Consider the following 15,841-nt stretch of genomic DNA (forward strand, 5'->3'; position numbering starts at 1 on the left):
TCTGCTTTCACTGAAATTATTCATTTATCCTAAATGATCATTTTAGCTCTTTGTAAATCCAAATATTTCAGGTGTCTTCATGCTTTGGTTAAAATCTTATGTAATCTGCCAATGAATTGTCTGGTCATCAACCTGCAAGGCGTGTTTTACAAGAAAGGGTGGAAGCTGCAGCCCTGCATTTATATTTGCATCGTAATCATTGTGCAAACAGAGATGGGCGTGGAGCAGGTCCGAGTAGCAAGCTTTCATATGTAAAAAATAGCAGGGTAAAACACTAGACTTTATTTAGTAAAAGTCAACAAATAAATCATTCGAGCAGGGCCGCAGTGTCTGGAACCAGAGGCATGAATACGAGCTGATCGCCCTGCAGAGCATCTATGATTCATAGGAGTTTATCCAGGATATGAAGAAGCCTGCAGGAGAGATTCAGGTGTGGCTTGAGCTTCCTGCTGCCTTTAAAAGGATTCAGAATTACGGTAAGAATACTATCACCATGCAGAATTTATGCAACTTATATGTATTTTGAGTTGTTTTAGTTTGATCCTGTTGCCTTTTTTTTTTTTTTTTTATAAAGTGAAACTATGAGGCAATATGATGTTTCTTTCTTCCTACCTCAGATTCTGATCTTTAAGCTTCCCGCAGTATGAAGGTTCTTTCCTTCCACCAATACTTTAACCTTTAGATTTCCTGATGATTACCCACCCTTCTCTCCACCCTCCCTCCTTCACTCCGATCTGCAGCTGACTGACTCAACCAAAGGTAACAAATAACACATTTTTCCTATTTGGCTTCACTTAGTGAACATCTCACTGATCTCTACTAGGCCACAGGGGGTACTATGGTGCTTTCTTCTGAATACAATTTCTGAGAGATGAGGCCCTGAAACACCTTGACATCCACACTCTGCTGGAGATTCCTCCTGTTCAATGAAAGACTCATCTGGCTAACAAAAAAATAAGTAATTTAGGGCCTTCAGTTGCAGATGATAATAAATCAACTCATCTTTTAACATCAGATGTGCCTTTAACATCTCAAGATGAAGCACATGTTTCAGACTTGATAGATTTATCTTGAAGGCAAACTGGATCTCAATCTGTTTTCACTGACTTTTTTTTTTAAAAGCCAATAAGTCATCTTAAGTAAAGCAAATACCTCTGCTGTGGTATCACTTCCCACAGGCTCCTCAAACCCACTAAATCCAATTGAGAAAGAATCACACATACAAATCCTGCACACATATACCCCTTTAAGCAAAACAACAGAGATACTTAATACTAAACACCATCTCAGTTGCTTCTGTCTCAGATTTTGATCCATGATGCAAAGCAGAAACAGAAGGTGTTTGCTTCCACACCAACTACATCAGTGTATATACAGTATGAACATAGAAAGGAGCCAGCTGAGATCCAAACCTGTGACTTCAGAGGAAAAGCACTGACGTCTAATCCACCTTAATACACTACAGACATGTGAATAAACCATGTTAAACAAATAGATAAAGGTGTTGTCTAGTTCATATTTTTGAGACACATTATTCCTTTGTCTTTATTAGTACCTATGTGTGATTTTTTTATTCAGCATACAGTAGATACTTTTCTACTTGTCCTCTAAAACTCTAGTTTCTCACAGAAGATGACTTCAGTTCTTCATATATCAAATCACTTGACTGTTGGTGCAAAGGTTCACATAAACATAAGCAGAATCAGATATAATACCCTTACTTTTGGTTTGTACTGTTAACAGAGGTGTCAAAAGTACTCACGTCCTTCACTTATGTAAGTAAAAATAAAGACAACTGTTTAAAAAGGTTTTGGTAAAAGTCAAAGTACCTATTGAGATGCTTTACTTAAGTAAAAGTAAATAAGTACAGTTTTTTTCATTGCACTTAAATAAAGAAGTAAAAGTTTTTACTTGAAATATACTAATGTGACTATTTATTTAAAATAAGATATGCAAAATAAATAGATGAATTTTAATCTTCTACTCACTGCATTGATGTAGATAACATAATAATGGTGAATTTTTTCTTTAACTTTAAAAAGCACCAGATAGTATAGCTTAAACTGAACATCCTACATCAGCATTTAATTTTGTTTTAAAGCTATGGTTATCATAGCATTAAAGTTGCAAACTATATTGAATTACAACACTATAAACATCCATCCATCCATTATCTGACATACACATCCCAATTGGGGTCACAAGGGGTGATGGTGCCTATCTCCAGCAGTCAATCGGCGAGAGGCAGGGTACACCCTGGACAGGTCGCCAGTCCATCACAGGGCAACACAGGACAAACAACCATTCATGGACACACTCACACCTAAGGAATATTTAGAGAAGCCAATTAACCTAACAGTCATGTTTTTTGGACTGTGGGAGGAAGCCAGAGTACCCAGAGAGAACCCACACATGTTCAGGGAGAACATGCAAACTCCATGCAGAAAGACCCTGGGCCAGAAATGGAACCCAGAACCTTCTTGCTACAAGTCAGCAGTGCTACCCACTGTGCCACTGAGCAGCCCACAAAATAAACATTTAAATTTAAAATATACTAAAGGGGAAATGTTTTGTGTGTCAGAATTTAGTATACTATCTGTAATGTTTCTTTAGCATCCTGTCTTTATCCATGTTACAGCTCTAAGGCCATGTCATTATCAGTGTAGAAGTAAGGAGTCAGTTTGGAGAAAAAAAAAAGTCCAATTGTTTATGCTCTTGTAGAAAGTAAAAATAGAAAGTCCTAAAGTAGATATAAAAAATCTACTTAATTACAGTAAAAAAAAAGTATATATACTTATCTCATTTGGCCGCTTAAAAAACTTTCTGCATTTGCTTTTCCTTTAACTCAGAGTTCAAAGTGAACATACGGAACCTTTATTGCTTTTGTTAGAGAGTAAAAACTCCACCTTTAACCGCACTGATTATTACAGTGGATTCTTAAGCCTTGCATCAGACTGCAGTATATTTATGATGAGTCAGAGGGACGGGCTCACATGAGTCAGGAAGCTGGATGGTCACAATAATCAAGCTGACATGTAAACAGCGGTTTTCTGTAATGCTGGGGATCATTTTTCTATTTTTAGGTATTAAATCCGCTGCATACTTTGATGTATTAAATTAAGCAGGACATTTAAACTGTTTTTTGTTTTTTTTTATATCAAGGAGTTGCTGGGAAGCAGCTGTTGTAGCTCTGCTGTCACTTGGAGCTAGATGAATATGGACTTGGAAGAGCAGGAAAACGAACTGCTTGCTCTGCAGAGCATATTTAGTTCAGGAGAGTTCCTCCGAAATGAGTCAGAGTCTGCCGGAGAATTCCGAGTTTCTGTGGAGCTTCCTGCGGGATTCAGTGTGCTCCTGAACAATGGTAAATAACCTGATTATGCTTATAATGTGTTACTCATTCATATATACTGCAATGGTTTAGTTTTAGTTAAATAAAATAGTGTGTATTTTTTATTAATTCCTGATAGAGATTGCAATATAGTGTTTTCCTAATAAGTCCATAGGTATTATTTTAGTGAAAGTGGGGACTTTAGAACTGACGCTTCAGTGACATTTTATCCATTGAAAAAATCAGTATACAATCCAAATTTGATAATATAAATGGGGATATAAAAATAGGTGATTGAGTTTAGAAGGTAGACTGAAATGCATCAATGTTTTTTCAGAAGGTCAGAAGTCATGGTAAAACAAATTTTGACATACCTTCATAATCAACCTCAACATCAACTAGAAGATCTGCCTCCCATTCTACTTTTAGAAATTTGAGGAACCACCAGTAAATCCGTTTATACTTAAAGGTTTAGTGGAGGCTTTTCACGAATTTTTGAAAATACCCCTCCTCTCCACTTTAAAAGAAAAATGCGCATGAACAACCCAGTTTACTTTCCAAAAAAATCCACTATGTCAGTCTCACCACCAGTAAGTGAAAAAGGGGACGAGCACGTAGGACGGCCTTATGTAAACACATGACCAGAATGATTGACAATTAGGAGGACCACTTATTTAGATGATCCACCTGGAAAAAGAAAACCCTCCACTATGCCTTTACATTAAACCAAGCCTCTTTAAATTATTATGTATATTATAGTTTTGTATGTTAAGCTACAAAAAAAACTGTTTTTCAATTTCTCATCCATTAATGGCCTCAGTAATACATTTTGATATTTACTTTGTCTTGCTTTTCCTCCTATAAGGTGAAACAACGAGGCAATATGAAGTCTCTTTCCTTCCACCACTACTGTTAACCTTTACACTTCCTGATGATTACCCATCCTCCTCCCCTCCTTCCTTCACTCTCACCTGCAGCTGGCTGACTCAGTCACAGGTAACAAATAAAGAATACAAGTCCACGCACACACAGGAAATGTGTGACTGGTTAAAAAAAAACACACCTAAAACAATGTCATTAAGACAGAGAACTCCAAAGTTATACTAGGCACGTTTATTTATCTCTTACATTTCAATAAAATGAAATTTCCAAGTGTTTTACATGATAAGCGATAGAGAAAGGTAGGGATACAGACTACAATAAATTATCTGTAGCACTGTAAGAAAGATTCTAAGCAGGTTTGATATAAAATGGCAGGGTGCTATTATCATAGGCTTCTGGTTTGTTCCAGATTAGTGGAGGATAATAACTAAATGCTGCTTCTTTATCTTTTGGTTTGATTCGAAGGAGTGTTGACTTAAGCCAGAAGACCTGAGTAATGGAGGCAGTTTTAGCAAGTCTGTAATGTATATAATGTATTGTCTAACATAAGCATTTAATTGTCTGAAACACAGGGAGCCAGTATGGAGAGGTATTAAGCACTGAGGCAAATGTTTTACTTTCTTAGTTTTAGTGAGGATGCAGGCAGCAGACATATTTACTGTTTACTGTATGTTCACCTGATCTTGATATAGTTCAAATTACTGAGGACCAAGTACTCAGAACATTTTCTAGCTGGATTAGTAATACTTAACAAGAATGCTTATTTTATTTTACTCAGATTCAAATACAACTCCTCGACTGGAGGAAGTAGGAGGTGATAGGTAACGCAAAACATTACCTATTGTCACTCATGTGCAATATTCTTCTCTCTCACTGTGCAATAGCACATGCCAACTACTGTGCTGTCTGTGTATTTTTTTTTAACTTATTTATAAGGTCAGTACATCTCTTCAGTACAAATGCAATAATCAAAGTGAACTACTGTGTGGTCTTTCCTTAGGTCTCTACAGTGCAGATATTTTTATATCTAAAGGAAACATATTCTAGGAAATGACAACTTTTGATGCTCTTTTGTACTACATATTCTCTTTTTATATTGTGTGTTGTATTTTTTATCTTTAATGGCATTTTGCTTTAACTATTTTTACTCTATATCAGCTACTGGGACCTGAATTTCCATGAAGGACTAATCCCAAGGATAAATAAAGTTGACAAATAAAGTCTAGGTCTAATAAAAGTAAGAGGTACAGCACAGCAAAAGCATTTTTTTTTCAAAATGTTACTCCAGTAAATGTAACTGAGTAAATGTAACTAGTCAGTAGCCACTTCTGGTCACATCCATGTGATGATTTGTTGTATTAATCTAATCAACTCTTGAATGGCTTCTAATCACCTGGTGACATCCCAGTGAAGACCTGTGTTTCATTTTATTATTATTTCTTTTATAATGTGACTCTTAGCAGCTGAATTAAGAAGAAAACTTTCCAAACAAGCAGATAGCTCTCTTCAGTTGGTCACATAACAATTAAACAGCAACCTGAACTTTCTTAACATACAGCCTATTAATCTCTAATCCATCCTTCAATTAACATAGCTACTAAAAAATAGGGCAAAAAGGACACATCTACACACTAGAAAGATCTACTTTTTTTATTCAAGTGAAATGGTGTTTCTTCTCTCTTTCTTTCAGCTAATGTCACTAAGTAATCAGCTGACTGAGCTCTACCAGGCCACTGGTGGCACTGTGGTGCTCTTCTCCTGGATGCAGTTTCTGAGAGAGGATGCCCTGAAGCACCTAGATATCCACACTTTGCTGGAGCTTCCTTCTGATTCATCTAAGACTCCTCAAATAAACCAAATCAAACAGGATGATGATTCTGAAGCCGGCGAACAGAAACGCAATCCAAAATCTGGATCTCTAAATGCCCAGAATCACTTGTCAGCTAACCTCTCATCTGGAGATGCTGTGAACAATTCAAACTTCAGACTTTCTAAAAGCTCTGAATCTACTGATAACTGCCAGAAAGATTTATCCTCAAAAGCAGAAAAACCTGAACTTCCTGGGTCTGTTTCAGTCAGACAGGAAGTGGTCCATGGCATCAATCCAAATAAAGACCAAGAGTACTCGGGTCTCTCTTTGACTCCATCCCAGATGCTTCTCTCCCAGATTTTGATCCATGATGCAGATCAGAAACAGAAGGTGTTTGCTTCCAGGCTGTTTGACTGTGGTGTTTGTTTCTCGAACTGCCTTGGATCAGAGTGTGTGCAGCTGTACGAATGTGGCCACATCTTCTGCCGGGCCTGTCTCAGAGATTTCTGTAAAGCCCAGATTACAGAGGGGAATGTTGGGGGAGTTACGTGTCCTCAGCCGGACTGCCCTGCCACACCAACCCCTGCGCAGGTACTCTACGTCACTTTCTGAAATATACTGAAGTAAAAATAAACCATAATGCAAATGCTCAAGACAGGACCTTATCCATTGGTTTCATCTGCCTGTGGTGACATGTCCCAGTTTGACTAAAGGAAGTGTAGAAACATTTTTAATGTTATCAGTTATGTATTTGCATTATTCTTGCTCCTTTATGTTTTTTTAAATCAATAGCCGGGATCAAACCTTTAAATATGCAGATCTTATACAGTACACTTTTTGTTTCCTCTCTACATCTCTAATATCTGTTCTAGGTGAAATGTCTTGTGGGAGAGGAGCTCTTTCACAGATATGATCAACTTCTTCTTCAGTCTACCCTGGACCGCATGCCTGGTGTGCTTCATCTAAATTACTTTCAATAGATCCCAAATATATCATATAGGGTTAAAGGACAATCTGCTCATCACTCTTTTTATCTCCCCTGTCTGTTTATGGACATCACATACTGTCCTCGGCATTCTTGCGGAGCTGCTGTTATTTTGGAGAAGTCCTACCAGGCAGCGATGTGTTCCGTCTGCAGCTTTGCCTTCTGTGTAGACTGCAAAAAGACATACCATGGAACAAGCAAGTGTTATGAAGAACCTAAAATGTCTGAACAGATGAGTGAAGATCCACTCAAGGGTCCGCCACAGACAGCGGGTATGCAGCAATATGCATCCTTCCTGTTTAAAATTAACATCTCTGTGTATCTGTATAGTTGACAATGTCTTAATATTAATTGTTCATCAACACCTTTTATGCTTTACAACATTAAAAGAGTATTGAATGCAGCATTAAGATCTTACATTAAAGAACACCACTAACTAATGTATAATTATGATGTGGAAGGAATAGAGAACATATTTCAAAAAAATTTTTTGCAAACAAAATTATGATTGATGTGGGGAATGTATTTATATTAAACCCCCCATTTTAAGCGTTTTAAGCGGTAAACGCTGATCGTCATCTTCTCAGAAAAGCTGATCCAGGAGCATCCTGGGAGACAGATGCTACAACCAAGCTTGGATCACTTCTGCAGAGCTGTCAGCATACAGCTATATATCAGAATATTTAACTAGGATCTTAATCCTAATAAACTGGCAGAACAGATTACATTCTAAATGTAGTTTCTTGCTTAAAAACATTAAAAAAAGTTCAAACTACTTTTTTCCAATTAAAGCAATAAAGCCAAGTCACTCTGGACTGCAAAGACTTGCCATAAACTTAATCCATAGAGCATGGGTCACCAACCTTTTTAAGGCTGAGGGCCACTTCAAGGGTACCGAGTCATAGGAAGGGCTACCAATACGGACCCATGCACAGCAAGGGTCAGTGTTTACCTAAACTTCATTATACATTATAAACATTTTTATTGTTTCCTTTAAGTTCTAATTGTATTTTAGATATTGTCGTTTTGAAAGGATCTACACATTATTTAAAAAGGAGAGAAACAGAATAGAAGAAAATTTCAAACTTAGCCCACTGGTGAATTGTTCTTTTCTTAGAAGTCTGAGCGCACCCCATGTGGTCCATCAGGGGCCCCTTGGTGTAGCGGGCACCACGTTGGTGACCCCTGCCATAGAGTTCCAAGCATCCACAGTGTAGGACTTCAAAATGCACAAGTTTCCAAGTTGAGGGGTGGGACGCCTCTTTGAGAATTAATTAGGGCCAGCTACAGTATTCATCCCTTTGTTAGTTCTTACTTTTCCTTTTATTGGCCTGCCCTAAACTGACCTGTTTCCAACCTGTTTCAGTTCAAATCAAAATCTATGTAACTAGATTTCTTCTTGGTGAAAAAAAAGATATTTTCTTCTACTTTAAAACTATGCTCTATTTTTTTATTCAATTGGATAAAATCACGGTCAAATATGTCAAATAGTTTTGCAATGCTAAATATTTTTGCAAAACCTTATTTTTTTTAATGAATTTTATATGCAAACATTTTTAATTAAAAGCAGAATGCAAAAGGATGTGATGTGAAGTTTAGAGCTTAATGAGAAACTTAATGTCGATGAAAACATTAAATGAACAAGATCAATTAAGAGCAACAAAATATACAAAAAAACACATTTGCTATTTTAACATGTTTGAAACAGATAAACCCAAGTAAAAAAAATGAATTTTTTATGTAGTTTAATGTGCTGATTAAATCGTGTCATAGGTTTAGGCATTTATAGTTAAAGGAAAAAAATAAAATTATAGATCAAAGAAGAAGTAAAGTTTCTGCAAACAACAAGCAGATAGTTTTAATTAGTTAGGCATGAACTACAGTTTTACTGTACGTCTTGCATGTGTGAATGTGTGTTTCAGGCTGTTTTTTGTGCAATTCTTAGAGGGAATGAAGGCACTTCTTGAGGACTATGCCAAAGGCAGCAAGCGGAGGCGTCACCTCCTGGAGAGAAGATATGGCCGTAAATTGCTTCTCTATACCATTGAGAAGCATGCAACTTCCATGTGGATAGCTGGAAATACCAAACCCTGCCCTCACTGCTTCTGCCCAATACAGGTACATTGAGTTATCACAGGTAAAACATTTTATTTTTCAAAGTTTTAATAATTCCTGTTACTTTCTGCACTTATTCTTTTTCTTTTTTTTGGTTTGCAGAAAGATGGTGGATGCAACCGCGTGTATTGCACTCAGTGTTACCGGCCATTTAACTGGCAGTGACTCTTTAAACTGGAGTCTGAGGTTTCATTCAGATCTTTGAAGTAAGGGCAATATACTGCTGTTGTGATTACATGATAGAAACAAATCAATATTCTAGAGCTACTTTGCCCTACCTGTGGATTTTATCTTTGATGGCATCATATGCAAGTCCAAGTTCAGAGTCCATTTTCTAAGGTCATATGAAGGGTCAGTAGCTTTAACCGGGCTGTATTTGAACCACCTTTAACTCTTAAACCAGAGTCTAAGGAAATTGAGTAGTAGTACCAGACCTATATTTCTCTTTCTATAGAATAAAAAATTTGAATGCATTAAAAGTCATTATTATTGCTTTCCAATTACAGTAAGCTTTGTTTAAATTATATTAAGGCCTCAAAAGCATCTGAAGGTTGGGTTGTTTTCATCTCCCCTTTGTTTTATTTTTTGTTACACATTAAAATAGTAAGTAGATAGTAAGTAGATATATATATATGTTTTTTTAATAATCCCTTAATTTAATAGATCATTATAAGAATAACTTCATCTGAGTCTAATGTATAACTATACCAAGGTAACACATGTGTATTATTAACAAATAAGCTGAAGAGATATGGAAATTATAGTCAGTTCTACATACATGGGCGGTCCTAGACAGAGGCCAGCAGTAGCCAGTGCCCCTGTGGAACTGGTCCTGGGCCCTGTTAGGTCCTAAAGATGCAATACTAAATACATTTCTTATAATAACATATACTGGGCCAGAAACTGTAATTGATTGGGCTTGTGAATCTATTTAATTTTTTTATCTTCATAGTTTTATTTCAACAATGGTTTAAAAATAAAAGTTGTACTTAGCTTTAACTGTACTGAGATAGGATGGCAGTTTTAATGGTGAAACCAGCTATTGCAGTTTTCTGGTCAATAACCGGTCATTAAAAGGCCTGACATGCCGATATTTTCTTTTTTCATCAATATCGATATTTTCTTGATAACAGTTGTTATAGGATCACATTACAGCTTGAATATTTTAACATTGCAAGAATAGAATAGAAAATGCCTTTATTGTACCACAATGGGGAAAAGGGGGCTTAAAGGAATCCTTTAGTCACTAAAAGACAAAAAAAAAAAAAAAAACATGTAAGCCAAAGCTGACATGCAACTCACTGATCCGGTGCCTGTGGAAAAATGGCACAAATAATTGTACTTTTTAAGAATAATCATAAGAAGTCCCTTTTTGTACGTTTCCATACAAGCCTTAAAGGGAACTGTAGGACAGAAAGGCTTACAAGGCATTAGCTCTGATTTAAAACCAAATATATGAACATTTTATGTTACAAATTTTGTGATCAAAATTACTTGACTGCTAAAGATCATCTATTCGAAAAAGTAGAATTCTGCACCGAATTTCTGCTGTTATGTTCCTCTGGCCTGTTTTAGACCACAAACACTAGATGGCACTAAAGATCAGCAGCAGGTTAAAGGAATAGTACACCCAAAAAAGTAGAATTCTGCACCGAATTTCTGCTGTTATGTTCCTCTGGCCTGTTTTAGACCACAAACACTAGATGGCACTAAAGATCAGCAGCAGGTTAATGAGTCTGGGTAAAAATGTAGGCAAATTTGCTTAAAATTTTAAAGATAAAGTTAATTATGTTTTTGTTCATCATATAATTTATTTTCAAAGCAAAAAAAAAACAACAACAACTAATCATTTGGATTGCAATTGTTCCCAGTTCTTGCACTATTAGGTTTTATATGGAAGGTGTCAATGAAGCTTTTTGTATTACAGTTTAAAAATAAAGTTAGATACCCCCAGTACCTCAGCTTTGAAAATAGAAAAATGGGCGTTTGACACCTACAGTACACTGAGATTTCCTGTTATTGAAACATCCCCCTCGCTTCCTATGCTGCTCTGTAAAAACAGTGACACAAAGGTCTTGTTTTTTGTTCCAGGAATGATCACACACAGGGGTTTAATTGGTTACTTAAAAGATGTACAGGGGTCCAAGAAGGGGGTGGAAATGCCTCGAAAAAGTTTTTCAAATTGAAACTTTCTGCCATGGTTTATCAACACCTAATGACATCCATGTTATAATAATTGACCTTTATTGATCTCACACTTGAGACTGCAGGCTGTGAAGATCGAACTGCATACTTGCAACCTCCTCAGAGCACAAGCGCACTGCTCTACCCACTAGGCCAACAATCCCCTAAATAAGGTCCACATCTTTGGCTCCCAATGCAGATTTTTATTAGATCCAAGAAAATGATCTGGCTGGGCCCTTTGAACACATATTATTGCCAGTCGTGTTTTAAAATTATAAGTTTATTATAAAGTAAAATCTTGCAGGATTAAAAGATAATTCTGGGATAAACTATAAATACAGGAAAATCCAGAAAAGAAAAAAAGCCTTAGCTTCATGATGATTTAAGAGCCTGGCTGCAAAAAAACTGGCAGAGGCTGTCATAGACATGTTATAAACGTACATCTAGTGATTGAATAGAAAGTATTAGATAAAAGCATGTCAGTGTTTTAGAATGGTCCAATTTTAAATCCAAATAGGAGTGTTAGTTAACAATTGAAAACCAGTAAGAAAGGTCATAAAGTTTGATCTGTCGATGTTTAAAATCATCCGAGGCGTACCTGAAAGGATTACAGCATTAATAGTTGGTTTTATAAACTAACTTAACTATGGGGGAATAAATAACAGCATATACTAAGCTGTTCAGATTTTTCTTTTTTTACAATGGAATATGTCCTTATGTAGTTATGTGAAAACTTTGTGATGTCAGTCTAAATAGGAAAAAATGCAATTAAGGTAAATAACTCCCTTTTTCCTGCAGATGTAATCATTCTCATCAAAGCTAGCAACATCTAAAAGGCATCAATTCAAAGAAACCCAAACTATTATGTTACCATAGGTTACAATTACATTTCAGGGATGTCTTTTTGCATTAGAGTCTGGAGAACTTTTGATTTAATTGACCTAATTAGGTCAATTAAGAATCATAAGAACCATCTCATGGCACAGATTTATTTCTTAAACTCTCAGTGAAGCTACTGACTTCAGGCAAACATTCTACCTTTTACACCCACCAGATGACACATAAACAATTCAGCAGAGGCACAGCTTTTTTAGTCAGCGGTATATAAAGAATAATGGATACAGAGGATAGGAAACTAGGCTCAGGGGAACATTTTCTCACTTATAACCAATAACTGCACTGGTGCCTTTTTCTTCTGGAGCACTGTGAGCTGAGCCATAGAGACCAGATGAGACTCTCATTCACTGCAATGATCATAAACACAGCCCAGTTATTATCATCCCCATGTTTATTCATCCGCCATAAAACACAAACATACAGGGACTCAGAAATCAGGGCATTGGTCATCCAGGCATTCATTCAGACGGCTAAATGGTGCGTTTTCAATGTTGTTTAGAGGCACTAAATATGTGCTTTTTTTTTTTCTTTCTTTTTTCTCATGAAGATCACAGGATCATATGGTGTCCTGCAAGGATGCTGCTATCAAGTTCGTGGCCCTGGACCAGAAAAAAAAAAATAAAAAGGAGGATCATGAATTTGTCTGTTAATCAGGATACATGGGCTTCAGTGTGGGACAGGAGAAATAAGGGATATGTAATAATTTTGCAGCAGTTTGGGATTACGCAGAGAAGCTTTCCTTTGGAAGTTAAAATTCTTACTTCAAATTTAGTTCTTAGTTTCACAAAATTTTCACTTTTGTCTTCAAATTGAACCTCACGACTGAATCTTCACTGACATTGAATTTTAAAATGGTGCCTCTGGACTTTAAATGTCAAAGTTTGGATCTCATAATTAATGCTGTATTCAGATAAAATAATTAACTTGTATAACAAAAGTATGAATTTGAAAATAATATTTTTTTTATTTTTAGTCTGATATTTATGACATTGTTTCACAAGTTTATGTCTTTACATCTCACACTGTGTTGCTCAAAACCAAATTTTTCTTACCTTTAAATCATTATACATAGTTACTGGTGCCCCAAACATTCAGTGTATGTTTTACTTAGTAATTTCAGCGTGAATTAAATTTTTATTTCCCTGGGGTATTTATTAGACATAACACAGAAGTTTATTTTTTCAGTCAGTCGACTGAAAATCTGACATTCGAGTATGGTATGCATTTAAAATTCAGGAAATGGGGTGATATAGTTCTAGACTTTGGATTAAGTAATTGTCTGATGCTAAAGGACAGCGGTAAACATGAAACCAAAATACCATCTGCAAGAACAAATCCTTGATTAACCCTGCAGGTAAGATACTGACTGTTTATAATTACACCAGGAAACCCAACTTTAGACAATTCAACATATTTTTTAAGGGATTAAACTGACGCTAATGATCCTGAGATATAAGAGGAGACTTTTTAATTATCATCTAAGAGCTTTTATGATTTATAAGTAAGAGTTGACTGAACCCGCCATGATCCATTTTTACCATTGATCCTCTAATGCTAAAGCCATTAGCCTTATGACAGCCAGGCTGGATAACAGTTTATTAGCAGCTTTAAAACCTAGTTTAAAATGACTAACCTTTATGTGTAGATTTGTAGCAAACAGAAAATAAACAAAGAGCTGTTTCTGATGCTATCAGCAAAACAGTTAAAATTACTTTTTAGAGGTTTCACAGTTTGTTGTCTTTCTTTCTTTTCTTTTTTTTTTTTGTTTTGTTTTGTTTTTCTGTTTACACCTATCCTCACATTGTTGCCTATCAACCCTGCTTGGTTTAGTCCATCATTCCCGGGGCATGGAAAAAACACACAGAGTCACTGATACAATACACAGTGTGGACTGCTCATCATCGTAAACATTACATTTAAAATTGTAAAGAGGTATATACTGAAAAACATGGTCTTCACTTGAATTTAGCATGAATGTGCTTCTGTCTAAACACCAAGGCCCTTTTATCTATGCAGTGCAAAGTCATTATGCTTTTCACTACTAGCTTCCATCCATCTTTTCATAGATTCCTCTTTAAGATGAATATATCCAGAAAGATCCATGAATAAACGTCCTCAAAATATATTTCTTCTCACCAACTCCTCAGCATTCGATAGCTGCAACTTTCTTCATGCACAGGATAAAACAGTAGTTGAGGTGCAACATGTTAAGCATTTCTGTCCTCTATAGCAAAACATTAAAGTTTCACATTTAACCCATCTTTTATGAAACAATACAGCACTTTTCACAATAAATAAATAACTTAATAGTTTGAAATTCTGATTTTTATGACGGCAATACATTTCCCAGCTATAGTGAAAGCTGAGAGAAGAGGTTCATTCAGGTATTTTACTCCTTTTAAGTAAAAAAAACAGACAAAAAAAAAACAAATATTCTAATAAATTTAGTTATATCATTTATTTATATAAGGAAATCATACCTTCCTAAAACATTTGTGCAATCCATGCCCATCCTTTAGACAGTACAGTGCTATAAAGCAGCATCACAGACCTTCCTATTGGTGTTACCTTGATGAAAGGACAAAATAATCTTTTAAGATAATTCTCTAATCAGATTTGTCCTGTGCTGCTTTTGAATTAATAGAGATTTTGGCTACAGCAAATGGTCATTAATTAATGATTAATTACCATATCAATAGTTAATATTATTCTGAATGTCATGACAGCAATTACATAAGCAATCTACCGATATTAAGCTTGCAAGATTGGTAAGAATGAAAAGGATCTGCTCCAGTCAGATAAAAAAAAAACTCATTTTAGATGGACATGCAAAATGATTCGTAAGGTAGAAAGTGCACAGCACATGCTATTCATGCAAGAAAGCTGGTGGTGGCAGCATCATGCTGGGGAAATGCATTTCTTAAGCAGAGATGGGAAAGATGGTTGGAGCAGATATCTCCACAAATCAGAGGCGTATCTTTCTTAATGTCCTTATTAGGCAGCATTAAAAACAGTATAATATCTGTTTTAGCCACCTTAATGTAAGTGTTGATGTGAGTTCATGCCAAATTTTAAGGTCTACTTTGCTCAGATAAATCTGACAAAGAAACATCAATCTTTGGTTAATTTGCTCATAGGTTTTGAAAAAGTTAAATCTGTAACTACCTACTAAAATTGGATTTAAACTAGATCAAAATTAAAGTGAGTTGAACAATGTCGCTATAACTGATTGGTCGGTTAGGTTCTGATCACCCTTTCCTGCACTGGAAAAACAACCTAGAAATAAGTAAAAATGTCTCAAATTATGTGTATTTACCCTTTTTTGAGTAGGTAAATGAGATGGTTTGCCAATGGAATGAGTATTTTTACTCTTAAAATAAGATATTTAGATAAAATGCACTTGAAATAAGACAATGCAATTGTGTTTTCTTATTTTAAATGTAAATTGTCTTGTTCCATTGGCAAAATGTCTATTTTACCTTCTCAATTCAAGAACAAATGCACTTATTTTAAGAAAAATGACTAATCTAGGTTTTGATTTTTTTCCAGTGTGACCACCTTTTTCTAGGGTTTATTGTTTCCTGAACTTGCTGGGCTGTTAGGTAAGATTCACTGCAGAGCGAATCCTATTTTGCAT

General features: G+C 35.7%; 1 protein-coding gene across 3 annotated transcripts; it reads left to right on the top strand.

Annotated features, from left to right (window-relative positions):
* Positions 1-233: 233 nt before the first annotated feature.
* Positions 234-13,558, top strand: LOC107096594 (E3 ubiquitin-protein ligase RNF14-like). Of its 3 annotated transcripts, none has more exons than XM_015393323.1 (10): positions 234-476; positions 618-759; positions 3,163-3,364; positions 4,197-4,327; positions 5,904-6,614; positions 6,896-6,974; positions 7,077-7,280; positions 8,954-9,126; positions 9,226-9,329; positions 12,752-13,558. In XM_015393323.1, exons 3-9 carry the CDS (start codon positions 3,211-3,213, stop codon positions 9,286-9,288), a joined length of 1,515 nt encoding a protein of 504 aa, XP_015248809.1. In that variant the 5' UTR covers positions 234-476; positions 618-759; positions 3,163-3,210; the 3' UTR covers positions 9,289-9,329; positions 12,752-13,558. The 3 variants fall into 3 exon arrangements, with proteins under 3 accessions (XP_015248809.1, XP_015248810.1, XP_015248811.1); XM_015393324.1 differs by having other exon boundaries at positions 234-430; XM_015393325.1 differs by lacking the exons at positions 234-476; positions 618-759 and adding an exon at positions 3,069-3,083.
* The last annotated feature ends 2,283 nt before the right edge of the window (positions 13,559-15,841 follow it).

The sequence above is a fragment of the Cyprinodon variegatus genome, unplaced genomic scaffold (genome assembly GCF_000732505.1).
Source record: "Cyprinodon variegatus isolate N-32 unplaced genomic scaffold, C_variegatus-1.0 Scaffold635, whole genome shotgun sequence".
NCBI classification, from domain to species: Eukaryota; Metazoa; Chordata; class Actinopteri; order Cyprinodontiformes; family Cyprinodontidae; genus Cyprinodon; species Cyprinodon variegatus.